Genomic DNA, 16,234 nt, shown 5'->3' with positions numbered 1-16,234 from the left:
ATCACTCCTGAGCGTGCAATTGAGATTTAAGTCACACCGGCCTGTATTACTAGAGCATTTAGGAGCCTAAAACCTACAGATTTGAATAGGGCTTACACTCAGCACTTACTTTTCTAAAACATCTCTGTGGATCCAGATTTCAATTTGTGCCTAAGATGAAACAATAATGCTAATTCACCTCCACAAAACATCTTATGATACACAGTTTAGTGAAGTTCCAGGAACGATTATAAACTTACACAGTTGCTCAATAATAGCTTATTACAACCTAGAAAGCCACAACTGGCAGGCATTTCTTCCACCTTTCGGCTTTTCCATTTCTTAACAACTGTCACATCCACAGTCTTTGTGTGAGCATTTGACTGGATCATCATGAATGGATAGTCCACAAAAGACTTTTTAATCACAGGTGGAGATGTCTTTTGATCTGAGGACTCCTCACATTCTATCAAGGTACAGCTTTTTTCTATAGGTAGTTTTCTAAGGGTATGAGTAGTTGACATTTCAAGGTGTGAATTAGCATGGCTGGAAGAAGATTTTGGTGACTTGAGCTTCATCCATGTCAAAATGAATGCAAGTTTCGTCATCAATTTCTTGAAATAAAAGGCTCGGTACTGAGTAACAGCATGCAGGCATGCAAGGAAAGGAAAGACAGAAACAGGGTGAAGACAAATGTAGACAAACGTAGACAAATGCATGAAATAGACGCCACAACATTAATAGCTAAAGATTCAGAAGGATGATTCTCAAACAGTGCAGTTTTCCAAACAGGAATCAAGATAAATTACATTTTTGCTCTAACATAAGTGACAGAACATGGTGTCTGTGGAAAAGTAAAAGTAGTTAACAGAAAACACTATTTGAAGAAAGACTATTGCTATAGTTGGAAGAGAACCAGCTGTTCCAAAAATTAGTATTTTCCCTCTTCTTTGAAAACCACCTTACACAAACACCATTATAACTAAGTCACATATTCATTCACAACTTTAAATAATAACATAAATCTATAAGACCATTTCGCCTACACTCCTTTTATGTCTGACTCAATCAGACAACAAAAGGGTGGTGTAACAGCACAACAGAATGATTTTTCTTTGACAAGAAACATCATACTTGACTGTATCTGACATATACTTGGTTCAGCCACTTTCGTGACTGAATACTAACGACATCAGAGAATTATGGAATAAACTATATTGTACTTTGTTAATAACTACTGAATTTAACTTTAGACATTATACTTTTAAATAATTTATACACTTACATTTAATGTGAACTCTAGAACATGGCAGTGCTAAATGATTCATGAAAAGACATATTTCAAGCCACTGAAAACAAACTACTTAGCAATAGATAACAAATCATAATAAAGATAGTAAGAGAAACAATAATTGAAGTTTTGAAGTCCTAGAAATGCCATGTATTTTGTCCACAGTTGAGTTGACTGCTTTTCACATACAGTACAAAACCAGACCTTTTCAAAGCTAGTAAGGCAGCATGGAGATAGCTATAAAATTAAGCTAGCTACAATAGCTAATTAGCTTTGTTAGCTATGTATTATGTCGCTCCCTTTCAGAACATCATCTTCCACTGGTAGTTCATTCTATAATTAAGAAAATCCAAAGTCACTGCTGAAATGTTTACAACTGGAAGATCCATCAATGTGTACTTTGGATTAGCTAAGATTACTTGCTTCTTAATTATCAAGGCACCATGAAATTTCATCAACATAAGAAAATTAAAAGTATATTTATTCTCATGTTTTATAAACGGAGGAGGTGGTATATTGCTGAAAAATAGCAAATTTTTAGTTGAAGCAAAGGAAGTTTCTGAAGAAAAAGCACGGATCGAGGTATGAAAGAAGTATCATTACTCCAAGACAACAAAGCAATAAGACAAATTTCTTGATAGCATATGCAGAATGTAACCCTAAAGAAGTAAAATAGAAACTAATTTAAAACAGGAGGACAAGTACTAAGAAGCAGCATGAAATGCCAGGCAAGACTTACAACTGCATGGCTCCCAAAATGACAATATACACATACTGAAAATGTCAGAACAGAAATACCTATCTTAATTAAGAAAACATTACTGAAGTTCACATACAAAATCACAAGACATTTAAGGTTTATATGTGCATGGCTTACTGCTTAGATACTGTTGCTTATGAAGATCGTCATAAATACTCTTTTGTTCCTAGCACTTTGCCTGTGTGCTTTCTCCTGCTTCTCAGTATGTAACAATACTTGCTATATAACAATAACTATTTCCAGGGGGTTTTAGGATTTAACAAAATCTTTTGTTTTCAGTGGTAAACTCTCCTGTGTGTATCCCTATAATTTAAAGCTATTGGACTTTTAATTGTAATATTTTATCAAAAATGCTAATTGTTAGCTTTGTAAAATCTTTTATCTTCTTGTGAGCTCCCAGAAACCCCAGCCTCCATAGAATCTTGCTTGACATTGCAGCAATATACAGAAAACATAAGATGGGAGAAAATTAACCTTCAGATATTATTCAGGAAGAACCATACCATTATCACAGTAATTTAAAAAAAAAATAAATATATATCTACTGCCATGAACCGAATTGCAGTGGAATCTAGACTTCTGGATGACTCCTAAATAATCTTTCAGAAAAAAAATACCAGATTTCCAACTCACATGTTTATTCTCTTGTAACTATTTAATGAGCACAGGAAATACTAGTTAGTTTTTTTCCCTCGAGGTGAATGAAACCTGGGGTGGGGGTAGGAGGTAAAGGACAATCCTAAATAAAGCACCATCCACAGGTTCAATTCCATCTTCCTTCAGTAAAGAAGAAATATAAATAATTTTATTATATTTACACATTATGGCTTCTTCTTTGCTATTATTTGAAGCATTAATAAAAGTGTTCAGCTACACTGGGCTAGTTCAGGACTTTTTCCCTAGGGCTATCCACCTGGCACTAATCAGAATTTGATAACAAAAATCTACACTTTTTCTGAAATACTTTTTTTCCCTGGACTGAAAAACAGGAACAAAACTAGAGTGAAAAAGTTCCACTTTGCTCAGAGTATGCCGAAGTGGCAGCTTCCTTTTCCTCTACACTTCAAACTGTTGCAATGTAACTGTGAGCATTTTGGAAATTCTATCCCAAAAATAGAAGGTCAAGTTTAAACAGTGATAGACCTTGCTTCCACCTCCAATGTCTTATTAATGGTGTGTGCAGGCAGGGATTTGAAGAGCCACATGTTATTGTATATAATGCATACATAAACACATTAAATACCTAACATTTAACAATTGACATGAACAAGTTACTTGACAGAAGAGAAAAAGGGACTACAAGTTATCCTAATGAACCAAGCCAGGCTGTCATTATATGTCACCAACAAATGAATTCAAAGGAAGAAAAATCATATTAAAAACTGCATATAGATTACCTTGCCCTGGAGATGAAGATTACTGCGGATGATGTCTCGTACTTCATCTTCAGTATCTTTCTGCCAATAAATTACAAATCATATAAAGTTAGGAATTAGAAGGTAATCATGAAAAGATATTGTTCATATAAATGTCAGCCTTGGGCTTAGTTCAGATGATGAATAAAACTGACAACGAGGATGAGTGAGGAGAATCTCAGTGGCAATACATCTTTATGTATCATGCCAGAGCTAGCTATATCCAAGCTCACAGGAACAAGTTCTGGACAGCATCATTTATATTTGTCCACAGTAACACATTAAATGCAAGTCAAAATTAAAATCACTAGTATAAACATATATACATACTTAAACCAAAGTTTGACCAAATGAAACCAATATCATGAACACAACCTTCTCTCATTTGACTTCTATTTCTTTTGGAGATCTTTTACTCTATAAACATTTGATTCATCTGTTCAAAGGTCATATAACCCACTTGGCTGTATAAAGTATCAGATCTTGAGAAAGGAATATATTCCAAATTACAATCACATTATTGCATTGTGAGTATACTCCTAGAAGAATCACTTTTAAAACAGTCTATCCCTACAGAAATCATTGCATTCACATGAGAGTGATCAAAAGGAATTAGTTATGATATTGGGCACAGAAGTTAGGAAATATCCAGTTCTTATCTGCATTTGCAAATTCAAGCTACATAAGATAGAACAAACACAATTTTGCATTAAAATGTAAGAGAGAGAAATAACTGTTTCAATTTAAGAATGTTATCTCTCTTCATACACTGATCATTTAGAAAACAAGAATATTCAAACTGAAATCTTTATGCCCTGAAAATGAGAACAATATGCAGATTACTACCTACCGTAGTCACCCATTGTGCCTTTATATAACAGAACTTTAGTCTTGATTATTTGTGTCATGCCGTAAGAATGAGCATGGCAGGAAATACTCAAAGAATTTCATTAGTGAAATACTTCTACCTTTTAGAAGGGCAAAAAAAAAGCACCTACCATACTGAATCGATTTTTGGCCAGTGCAATCAGCTCTTGGTCTCCAGGAGCACAAATGTTTAGACCTATGGGAAGTAATCTCTTCAGTGCTGCCACGATGAGAGAGGTCTGCATAGAGTACCGGTCACCTTTTCGCTTCATCTTCTTCCTCTCTTGGTCAGAAACTGCTGCCTGCAGCATAAAGCAAAGATGAACAAAAAAAATCCAACATTAGATAGAAGAATTGTACTGGCAATTTTGTATTTGTCTCTGCTTTGACAATTTCCTTACTACATAACACAGCTACAACTCTATCCGATGGAACTGCCATTATACCATTGTCAATATTTTGCACCATATCTTGACAGTCCACTGTGTTTCTCAAACAAATACTTTTTGATTCTCAACCCAGTGTTTTCAACAGGTATTATTAAAAAAAAAAAAAGTAAAGCAGTGCTTCTGTGGAGTCTTCCTGTCTCCTTCCCTTCTGCAAATAGAAAAATATAAAAATCTTTACACTACCTTGGACATCTTGGATTTGGTGTCGCTGATAAGGAAAGACATGTTGTTGATTTCATTTTGTACTACAAAGTTCTGCTCTTCCCTTTTGAAATTCTGGAAATATATAGAAGACCTCAGTTAAAAGCACTTATGATATATGAGGAACCTTTCTAACAAACCTTAAATAAAAATATAAATTAACTAGAAATTTGTAAATCTAAAAGATAAGACAAGGACAGAAGAAATTAATGGATGATCAGTAACCGACTTGTGTTCCAGCTCTATTTACATGACACAGCTCAGGGGGTTGTGTGTTTTGGATTTTTTCTGTTAGAAAGGAATGTTTATCTGGCTATGAAATAGCTATGAGAAAAATCTTACTCCTCCTTTAATCAATAAAAGTCGTCTGGGTTTTCCCTTACTCGTAAATCATTCATTCCATTTTTCCCCCCCCATTAAAAATCCCACTATAAACAGATACATAAGAAACTTTAAATGAAAGACTGAACTTATGAATACACAAGTAATGTGATGATCCAGTATCTATCTACTGTGCAATGAGTTTCTGTGCACAGCAATGTTTATAATAAATTTTACAGTCAAATTCAGGCACAAGTACACAAATAATAAAGCATCTTGTTTCCCAAACTTGAGATAATTGAAATTATGGCAAAAAAGAAATTTAGTACAGACAATAGTCCATGCAGAGATCCAAATGCCTGGAAGTACTTAGTCTCTTCTGGGTTTTTTCTTCTTTTTGTTCCCATATTACATTAATCATGTTTTATTTTTATTTAAGTGCTATCAGTGATGGTGCCTGATTATTTCTTAATGCAGATGCCTTGGTTGATTATGGCATACGAACCAGAACAATCAGACTTGAGAACCAAGTGTAAATTTTGTAGAAGTGGAATTAAGAAGAAATCCTTAACTGGTAAGTATGATAGTATCATCTAGGAAAAAAAAGACTTTATTCTGAGAATTGCTTGTAAGATATATTTGCTACATCCTTGGTCTTAGAATGCTTACTGACTTTCCTTCATTCAATCCAGCTATAGAGAGTCCTAAGCTTAATAATTGAATTATATACCTTTAACTTTTATTAAAGAAATACAAATCTATGCTACAACACAAATTGATTGTAAATAAAGCTGCACATTTCCTTAGGAAACCCTTGTTCTACTAGTCACATTGGAGACCTTTCCACAGGATTTTAACTGTAACTCTGCCAAGAGGCTCAATCAGTCAGACCATAAAAGTTAGGAAAATTGACTTCAATGAGAAAACTACTACTAATTTAGTAGCCATACATCTGATTACAAAAAGGCTTTGGGGGTGAAAATAACTGATTGGAGAAAAAAACGAGGTAAGGACACAGACCTCAATGAGCTTTACACATAAAAAACCCCACAAAACAGAACACCACCAAAAGCAAAAAAACCCCAAACAAACAAAAAAAAAACCCAACCAAAAAAACCCCAAACAAAACAAACCAGAATTTATATGAAAAACATCTACATTTCTTGTTACTATGCTTCAAAACACCCACTAACTCCCCAAGCTACTCAGAAATTTCAAAAGTGTCAGAAAACTGAAAGTCATTAATACCTTCCCATCTGCAGTTTCACTTCTGGCATTAAGCATGCTTTCACAAACACAACCACTAAATAATTGATCTACCTACTAAGAAAGTTAATTGAAACAAGTATTTACCAAGGAATTACTTACATGCGACTTTGACCAGTAAATGAAGACCTCAGCCACCATGCGGAACAATTCTTCCGCTTCAGGATTGGGCTCTTTCAGCCATTTTGCCCTAAAATTTGGTAGAAGGGTGGAAACGCGGATGATCCTCACTGACTTTATGGTTTGAAATCAGTTTTCAACATTTTACCAGGATACAAGCCAACAAAACCAAGCATGCATGCTTTTAATCCTTTCTGGTAGCAGTGGCTTTTTGATTTCCTATTTCAAACCCCTTTAAATCCTTTTACATTAATCTCAGGTCTAATCCACAGGAGACTTGGATTATACCTTTTTTGTTTGTTTGTTTTCTTCTTCAAAAGACCCCAGCTCCTCCTAAAAGTCACAAAGCATGAGGTTGCACAACTTCAAGACTGGCAGGCTGAGTAAAAGCTACTTTAACTCAGTGCTAGGCTTATCAAGGGATAAGAGATGGTATCAGCAAACAGGAAGATGTTATGAGATTCATTGACCTATTCCTCTCCACATACCTGTTATAGTCCACAAATCTAATCAACAAAGGGTAGAAGGCATAGAGGTCCCGTGCCAAAGTGGTGAACTCATCTAGGATGAGCAGTTCAGCCTCCGACATGTCACCTCTGCCTTCTGCTCTTAGATGTTCTTCATCCGATACAACTACTGCTGCTTTTTTCTTTAGTTTATCCATCAGTGGCAGGAAGTGTGTCTTTAAGAGCTGTGGCTTCGCTTTGCTTATGATGGGCTGGGAAAACACTATTTAAGGCAATGAGCATTATAATATATACCTAGCCACAAAATATAATACAAACGTTTACCTTTCCCCTCTTTCTTGGATCTTATTCCTAGGCTACAGAGTAAAATCCTGCCCCCATTGAAATCAGCAGAAATTTTGCCAAGAATTAAATGTGGTCAGGATTTCACAGTCAACTCACTTTGTCACTATGAGGGCAGAAATTACAACCTCACAGACTAAGCCTGCAAGATCACAAAACTTGAAATACTTCTTTAACGGCATTCTGTCAACTTATTGATATATGCCTGCATGTTATTGAGTTAATGGTATGTATGGGTGGATACACATATAGCTACATAGTGCACATACAAATTTTCGCAGCCACTGGCTCCTCTTTTTGAGCCTTGCTTTTTAGCTGGAGTGAATTAGAAGTGTAAAGCACACTCTAGCTATTTGCAAACCTACTAAAACAGCCTGCCTGTATTATGCACATTAGGACGCTGGAAGGTTTGTGTGTAAACAGAAGCGAGACTAATCCAACCATCCATCAACCAGCCATTTCAGACTTGTTACTGCATGCTTTTTGCAACTCCACTCATAAAAATGAATATGTAAATTAGCTTTTTTTGGGGGGCCTATTAGTGCAAAACTATTTGTAACCTATCCATTAGACTACAAAGCATTTTAGCCAGTTACCACTTATCCTTCAAAAGATCAGGAAACCAGAATACTACCATGAACGAAATTCCTAGTAAAGTACTGAAAAGTCATGAGAAAGCCTAGCAGAAAAACTGAGTTCACAACACTAAAGTGACTTTTCCTTACAGAAGGAAATAAACATTGAGAAATAAACTGTTTTTAAATCAATTTAAGGTGTTATCACAATGAAGTTAATGTAAGGATTACTAAAATGACATATGTATTTCCATATTTCATTGTCATAGCTACATACAGCTTCAAAATAGTATTTTAAGGATCCAGCGCTCCTACAGAGTAGCAAGGAACTCTGTAATGTCTGAAAATCAAAACTTGCTATATAATTAAAAGGGGCTAAATAACTATAGTCTTTAAATTCGATATACTGCAAAACATGTATATGCAAATTCAGGGGGAAAAGAAATAGTCTAATGTACTTCCTTTATTACTATGAGATTAAAACATACTGCTTGCACTGTTCTTTCCTTATACTTAATATTTCTGGCTCATCAAGATCTGTATCATTTAAAAACATAAAAATTATTAGTGTTGATCTACTCCATCTTTAACAGGGAAACTACAAAGTAATTCAGAGTGTGTGTATATATATAAGTTCTGAATATGCACACACGCATGCTTGTTTATTTATTTATTTTACTTTTACATCTTACCTGCTAATCTCTTCATCCAGGCTCCTTCATCAATCCCAAGGTTGTTATAGATGATTTTCAATATGTTACCCAACAGAGTGTTCATGTGCTCTGACGTCAAGGCTGTGCAGCACATTTCAGCCTTGTCGGGGTTGTTTTCTGGCCCATGCTCCCACCAGTGTGACATGTAACTACACAGCATAGGCAGTATCACTTCCATGATATGTGGCATTTGTGTGTAACGAATACCAGACTCTGCCAGTTCCACAATTTCTTCCATTAGCTTCATCAAAGAAGGAATATTTGGACAAACGTCTTCTACACTATTAGGCAAATTGAGAACTATTGAAAAAAGAAATAGATCAAAAAATCAATAAACTAAGTCATAGAGGGTAAATAATTCTTTTCAATTGCTATCCCATATGACTTTTGTTTTCTATTTACATTTATGCCCTTCTGATCCAAGGAAAAAAAACCCAAACACAAAAATAGAAGCCAGGTACTTTCCTACCGTTGAGCAGTAAACTGTTTATATTTAAACTTCAATAATAAAACTTTATATTGTAAAAATAATTCCTATATGGAAGCTTCAACAATGTAATTATTATGGAATTAATTCAGGGAAATCAGATGCAGTTTGCTATATTCAAAATAAAAGCCCAAATTTCAGAATTTCTTCCAGCCTAAGCTTTGCGGTTGAGGAAACAAATGGATACAATGAAACACCTCTTCAAAACATACCAGGGGAAACCCGGAATGTTAATAGAAGGGAAAAAAAAATCATTGCCTGACATAATGAGTAGAGAAGATCCTGAGAAACTGACTTCTGGAGGTGAATTTCTGATTTTACATGTTTACTTTTCAAGTTATTTGAATTATCAGTTCCTTCCTTGAAGAGGCCCTGCAATTGCCTTTGGTTTTGGAAGCACTTTCTTTCATGTACAAATAAAATCTGTAAGCACCATTATTAACTCTTGAATATCCTGACGTACACACACAATGAGGTATACAGATATCTGTATGTTGAAAATTAAGCCTGCAATTTGCGATTCCAAATGTTTGTATCAACATAGCCTATGATTAGTCTTTTTCTGAAAGCTGTCTCTTCTTCTATTCAGACCCAAATACATTTTACATAGCCATCCCTGAGTCTCCTTCAAGCTTAATGAGATTTTGGAAAATAAACTCAAATTTCTGTTAAAAAAATCAATGAAGATACATACAAGATGATTGTCTTTCTAGATGTATTAAAAAAGCTAGAGTACATATAGTAAGTAAACATGGCTGTTGATACCTTCAAAATAAGATACTACAGCTCTTTGAAGAATAAATCTGGCATGCTTCCTTTCTTAAAACTAAAGATGATGTTATAAAATGGATGCCATCATAAATTGGCATTTTCTATACTGTCATCTATACATATCTGTGACATCATTTGTACTCTAGTACAAATGTAGAGTTTGTACAGTTCTACTGCAACTTCTATTTACCGTAGAAACAATTAGGGCATATGACCTTATTCCACAGCTATGTTTTAGCATAAGAAACATCAAGAGTTGCAGAATGGAACAAAAAGGTAAATGCAAACTAAACACACGTAATGTTACTGGAAAGTATCTGTACTGTCTTGTATTTCCAACAAAGAAAAAATAATTTACATACTACTCTGCAGTATATTTACTTTCTAGTAGTATATTATTAATACATATTTCTAAGAGTACATTATTAATAGTATATTAATACAGGAAAAGGTATTTTGTTTCAGTTGCAATCCTGTATGTTTTAAGGACCCAATATTGCATAAGATAACTGAGGAACTAGTTACTGATCAGAATACATAATTTTATCATCAAATATACATTATGTGAGATATTAAAAATGTGCAAAGCCCCTTCAATAACTTGATTCCAAAGTAGTATTTTGAGAATGGTATCTCAAACCAAAACCATCAGTATCTTTAGAAACATGAAATAATTGGGTTTACCAATTATTTGGTAAATAATTACTTAGACTTAGCCCATTGATTTAGGAAAGAAACACGAGCAAGAGATGACAAGAGAATTATTGCATATAAAATGCATGCCGAAACACATGTATCAAGGCAAGCAGCACTTATTGTGAAATTTTGTTTTCATAACCATCATGTGAGTTTCTGGAAATACCTGCTCTGTCTCTCGCATTCTTGGTATTGTAAATTGAGTAGATATTATGTTTGTTCAAATGAGTTTCCAAAAAAGCCACTGGAAATGCACCCGAGAAAGCAGCCAAGCATTCTCCCAGTGCTGATCGTTGCCTGTGAATTAACAAACACTGTTATGTACACACATCTTTGATGACTGAATACTCCTCAGGGTAGTTGTATACCAGCCTTATTTTTATTCTAAGATGAGCTCATCTCAAAGAGATAAGCCACAATATTACTAGGATCACCAACACAAGAATAGATAATACAAACTGAAATCCAGCAATGTTCTGCTAATATACAAATGAAATGTTATGTTACACAATGTCAAAGGTGGCTTATTTAGCTGAGAGCCAGTGAGGAACATTTAGGGAAAACCTGAAGTCATTATAACAATGCTTTCTGTTCTATTACTTTCCTCTCAGCTTTACTGACTTTATAATTTCTACTATTAAGAAAGAGCTGCTGAACAGACCAAGAGACCAAATACAACTATCATTTTATTTGAGTGATATACTTTCTTTTTTGTGAGAAACAGCAATAATCAGACTTTGGTCTAGCATGAAAGTTCTTCAGAGAGCCAAAAATTGCTTTTACTGATCAATAACTCTGAAAGTTTTGCACAAAAACATTGCTCTAATTTCTTCAAATATATGACAACATTTATTTGATAATCAAAATTCCTTTTGTGGGTCAAAACTGCAAAAAGTCTGTCTCTAGGAAGAAGTGAGTGATCCCTTGTCACTTCACTCGGGTCCTTCAGGGGACATTTAAAACTATTCTTTCTGATTTCTAATTCAGCTGATCAGAGCAGATTTTTGAGATGTGAGAAATCCTTAGCTGCTGAAGCTGAGCCATACAGATGACCGAAATCCAGAAGTCCCATGAACTTCCAAGCAAAAAAAGAATGCTTCCAAACTAATTTAACAAAATTAATCTTTAGTCAATATTAGTATCTTATTTTAGGAACTTAATATTTTCTAGATCTAACTCATTAAACTTGATTTTGTTAAATCTAACTTCATTCCCATTTTTATCCTGTTTGCTCCTTCTTCCTTTTTTTCCTTTTCATTAGATCTTCATAAGCAAAGCATACATCCATCACATGCACCTACAAAGAGCATGCTACGTGCTTTTCACTGATAACAGTTGCAGACAACCATACACACAATTGTCACCTATGCTGACGTATTTCATCTTAATGAACCCCACATCATTTATTTGCCGAATACCAAAACCAAGTAATTTTACATCCATTATGTGATAATGAAACCTGGTTTTCCACAGATGTGTGTTTTGTTACCTATAAACTTTGGACCCACCTTTCTTCATAACGCTTCCTATGATACTGCCACCAAGTGAGCAGGGGTATGTCATGGTGCTGGTCTGGAGTTATGCACAGCTTGATTTGCTAGACAGCGTACAGATATTGGAATGTCCTAGATTACTGCCAATATCTGCAATGTATAAGTTCTGTTTAGCCTTCCCTCAGAACAGTGCTAGTCACTATAGGACACCTATTCAGTTTTAAGTACTGACCTATCTAGGTCTCTTTTTTGGCTGAATATGGTTTACGCAGACCAAATATAACTTGGAGAGAGGTTAGCAGATACACAGATGCACAAAAAAGCAATTAGAAAGCCTCATTTCCCTGGGTAATTGAGCTAGAAAAGAAGTAGTATTGTATGAGTGACAAAATAAACTAAATTTACAGTAATAAAGAAATATACATCACAATTAAGCAATATATAAGGAAGAATTATAACAATAGCTGAGCTGAATGACATGTTTTTACAACGCCTCAGCTGAACCTCAAATTAAGTGATATTTATTGTAAAGTCAGATAGCTTTGTGATTTTTGTTTTAATTATGAAATATATTTAGATAAACAGTGCAACATTTTAAGTGTATTATAATAAATGCAGCTGCATTCCACTTAACAGCTGAGCACCTTTTCCTCTCAAGATATCTTTCCAAACCAATCTTTTCCTATATTCATTTCTGGACTGCATATTCATGAAGCTAAATATAAACACATATATTAAAAATAGAGGAACACTTTTTCTTCTTACCGCTCTACATAGATACTCTTGCTGGTTCCTAGAGCATATAAACTGGCCAATATTCTGTAACAGGAGACCTGAACATCTTCCACTAAAGAAAATGAGAAAAAGATAGGTATAAAGAGATTTTTCTTAGCAATACATTTCTGTATAATTAAGATGTATTTCTTTTGACAACTGAATTAATAATGTTATATTATAATTAATAATAAGAATAAGCTATCAAAGGAAATCCACATAAATCACATTCTAAATAGAAAAAGCCTTCTGACCACCGAGTGCCATAGTTTTTACTCAAAAACTTCCATTTACTTCAACACTAAGTTACCAGCTAAGACAGTAGACATATTTCACTAGTGCGCTAACTTTCTGAAATCAATGGCATACCAACTCTTTGCCAAAAACATCTAATTGCGCAACCTGATAATTATTAATTTAATACCTATTATAAATGTGTGCCAATGAATCTTTTCTAGTTTGTTTGTAGCACTTAAAGTATTATGCCAAACCAAATTAAGTGCTGAAAGCAAAAAAAAAATTATTAGGGAACAAATTGATTTACAAATGTAACACCATTGTATAAAATATATTACAAAAGAAGGGCAATCCTGTTTAAACAGATATCTCATTCTTTTAATCACAATTTCTGGTTTTTTAAATTTAGACACAGAGACCAGGTAATAGCATACACCTAATAACAATCAAAGGATTAAAAAAATAAATAATCCCTTAGTTCCTGTGAATACTTCAACAAAGAACGTTTTGAAATTATCAAATGTTTCAGTCATAAAAATGTGAAAATAACATCTATTTGAAAAAAATGCTTTTTGGACATAATCTGCAGTAATACTGTAACAACAGTCTAAGTACCATCAAGAAGGACAACACTCCCATTCTTTCCATATATTTTTTCTAGTCTCCTCCACAGTTTAAATATCTTCCCCCAGTATGCCTTGAAATGTTGGGAGTCATATACAACTAGACTTAATGAGCTGGGAGAGCCAACAAGATAGTGCATCAAAACTACACAGCCTGGGTCTTTACTATACTGTGATTTTAGTTTGGATCATCCCTGAAGTTGAGTATTTTTATGTGATAAGAGTAAGCTTGGGTATAGTGACCCATACTTGTACACGACCACACCACGGAGTACTCTGTATGTGTAGTTATACTCTTAGGTACAAGTACCAGGTCAAGATGCTTGTGATCCGATCATCGGATTATCTTATTCTTAACAAGACGTAAAGAGAACCTGTGTGTAAGAAAAATTAGCCTTTCCAACTATGCTCTAGACAAAATAAGTTGGTACAATTTAAATTAATTATTCTTTCTCAGTTTATGAATTCTAAATTGGGTGTTCAACACCAGTGTGATTTATGCAGAATAGCTGGTTAAAAATACCAAATGAAGTGATGAGGTATCCATGGCTAATTAAGTTCCAAAAAAGCAGAATACCAGAGATCAAAAATTATACAGGGCATAAACATGTTGATGTCTGACAAAGTGGTTTATGATGAACATGCGATGTACATGAACCCCATCGATGACTTTTTCTGGCATCTTTCCAAAGCCTCTTGATTTTTACAGAAATAATTTAATGAGAAAAGCAAATGTTTATATCTCATCACATCCAAATCCATTAATACAACTCCAAATTTTCAAAAACAGTTATCTTAATGCTGTTTTAAATAATTTTTCCAGATTCTAAAAAGAGAACAAAAATATAATTTGATATTCTTTTCTTTCAGGTCCTTCTCTCATTTATTTCCATAATGGAGTTAGCTATACAGAGGAAAGTGCCTCCTTTAGTGCAGCCTGGACAGCAGAATACCTGTAGAGTTCCTAAAATATATAACATTAGAGATTTTTTTGCAGACTGCAAAATCTCATCTTGCAGAGACGGGGTTTGGGAAAATTAATGATACCAAATGTGCCATATACAGAATCTCTACAGAAATTTTATATTCAAAGTCTCACACAAAATCTGTTCTCCAGTGCCTGAATTCATCAGGAGCTCCTTTCATTGTTCCTGAGGACCTTAGATGCACCCACCCAAATCTGCTGCTAAATAAAACTGAGCCAAAGTGCATGAATGATGGAATAACATCGTTCTGATAGTATAACCTCATTTATAGACAGAGCAAAAATCAACGTATACAAAGTAACTTTTCACACACAAAGTCACAGTAAATCTATGGTAAAGTTATCAACCTGAGCCTTCTGACTATCTAACCACAGCCACATCTGCTTTAATATTTACATGAAGTCCACCAAAACCCACAGGCTGTTCTAGGATGATTACAACAAATGTTTGATTAAATCAATCACAATTTCATCAAATGACATAGGATTTGTCCTTCTCTAATAGAACTGAGAGTCTAGTAATGCTTACTACATGACACTATAGATATTTTAGTGGCATGGCACTTGTAAATAATACATACATATCAAATCTTCCCCAAACTGGTGCTGTCCAATATGCTCAAATAACGAAGATAGCACTGGCAGGAGAGCAACTGTGGTATAATTAATGATTTGGGTAACTCCCTTTGGCTGGTTTCTGCTGTGTGTAAACTGGCCTTGCTTAAGATTTTCCATTGTTTTCTCCAGATCCTCAGCAGCATTGTCCAAAAATGCTCTCAATGCTATCTTAACAGATTCCAGACCAGTTTTCATCACAGTCCTGTATATGGCATGCAAAAAGAATGAAAAAAGAATATTCCATTAGACAAGCATGGAATAAAGCCTAGTCTTGGCTTATATGAAACCGATAATAAAGATCTGAAGAAAAATCTTCCATCTTTTGATATTGCAAAATCTCACAGCAGAACATCCTACTGAAAAAACATTCCATAGATATCCTGCAGAACACAAAGGTATGTCATCTGGTTTCACATGGAGAAAATAAAGTCCTTTAAAGTTTATAATTTAAATGATTCATTTGCCTTAAGAGGGGAAAAAAAAAACCTAACAAAAAAGAAGAAGAATGAGTAAGTCTGCAATTTATGACTCCGGGAAGAGAAGAACTATCTCGAGCTAGAACTCAGAAAATCTTCTCAACAATGACAGTCATATTTCTACCACCAGAATAAAGGCATCATAAAGGACTTAGTGAAAACAAGCAAATATTTTTAAAATTAAATAAATAAATGCATTGATTACATAACTATAACACCATAATCAGTTATGTAATGATATAATCCAGAAGAATTTTTACCTTATTTAACTAGCTTAGTTACAGAGATCCCTTGTTTAAGGAATGTAT

General features: G+C 34.3%; 1 protein-coding gene across 4 annotated transcripts in view; it reads right to left on the bottom strand.

The window, feature by feature from the left end:
• Nucleotides 1-16,234, bottom strand: part of RYR2 (ryanodine receptor 2) — a 434,578-nt gene that overhangs the window by 78,836 nt on the left and 339,508 nt on the right. For all 4 annotated transcript variants that reach the window (XM_056344321.1, XM_056344323.1, XM_056344322.1 and 1 more), the window contains exons 63-71: nt 15,414-15,652; nt 12,979-13,060; nt 10,887-11,017; nt 8,746-9,066; nt 7,158-7,398; nt 6,652-6,739; nt 4,945-5,037; nt 4,444-4,614; nt 3,428-3,487 (exon numbers count right to left, since the gene is read on the bottom strand). In XM_056344321.1, coding sequence (XP_056200296.1) covers nt 3,428-3,487; nt 4,444-4,614; nt 4,945-5,037; nt 6,652-6,739; nt 7,158-7,398; nt 8,746-9,066; nt 10,887-11,017; nt 12,979-13,060; nt 15,414-15,652 — 1,426 coding nt within the window. The remainder of the gene's footprint in view (nt 1-3,427; nt 3,488-4,443; nt 4,615-4,944; nt 5,038-6,651; nt 6,740-7,157; nt 7,399-8,745; nt 9,067-10,886; nt 11,018-12,978; nt 13,061-15,413; nt 15,653-16,234) is intronic.

This window comes from Falco biarmicus, chromosome 6 (genome assembly GCF_023638135.1).
Source record: "Falco biarmicus isolate bFalBia1 chromosome 6, bFalBia1.pri, whole genome shotgun sequence".
In the NCBI taxonomy this organism is placed as follows: domain Eukaryota; kingdom Metazoa; phylum Chordata; class Aves; order Falconiformes; family Falconidae; genus Falco; species Falco biarmicus.
This window is presented reverse-complemented; position numbering and strand designations above follow the sequence as displayed.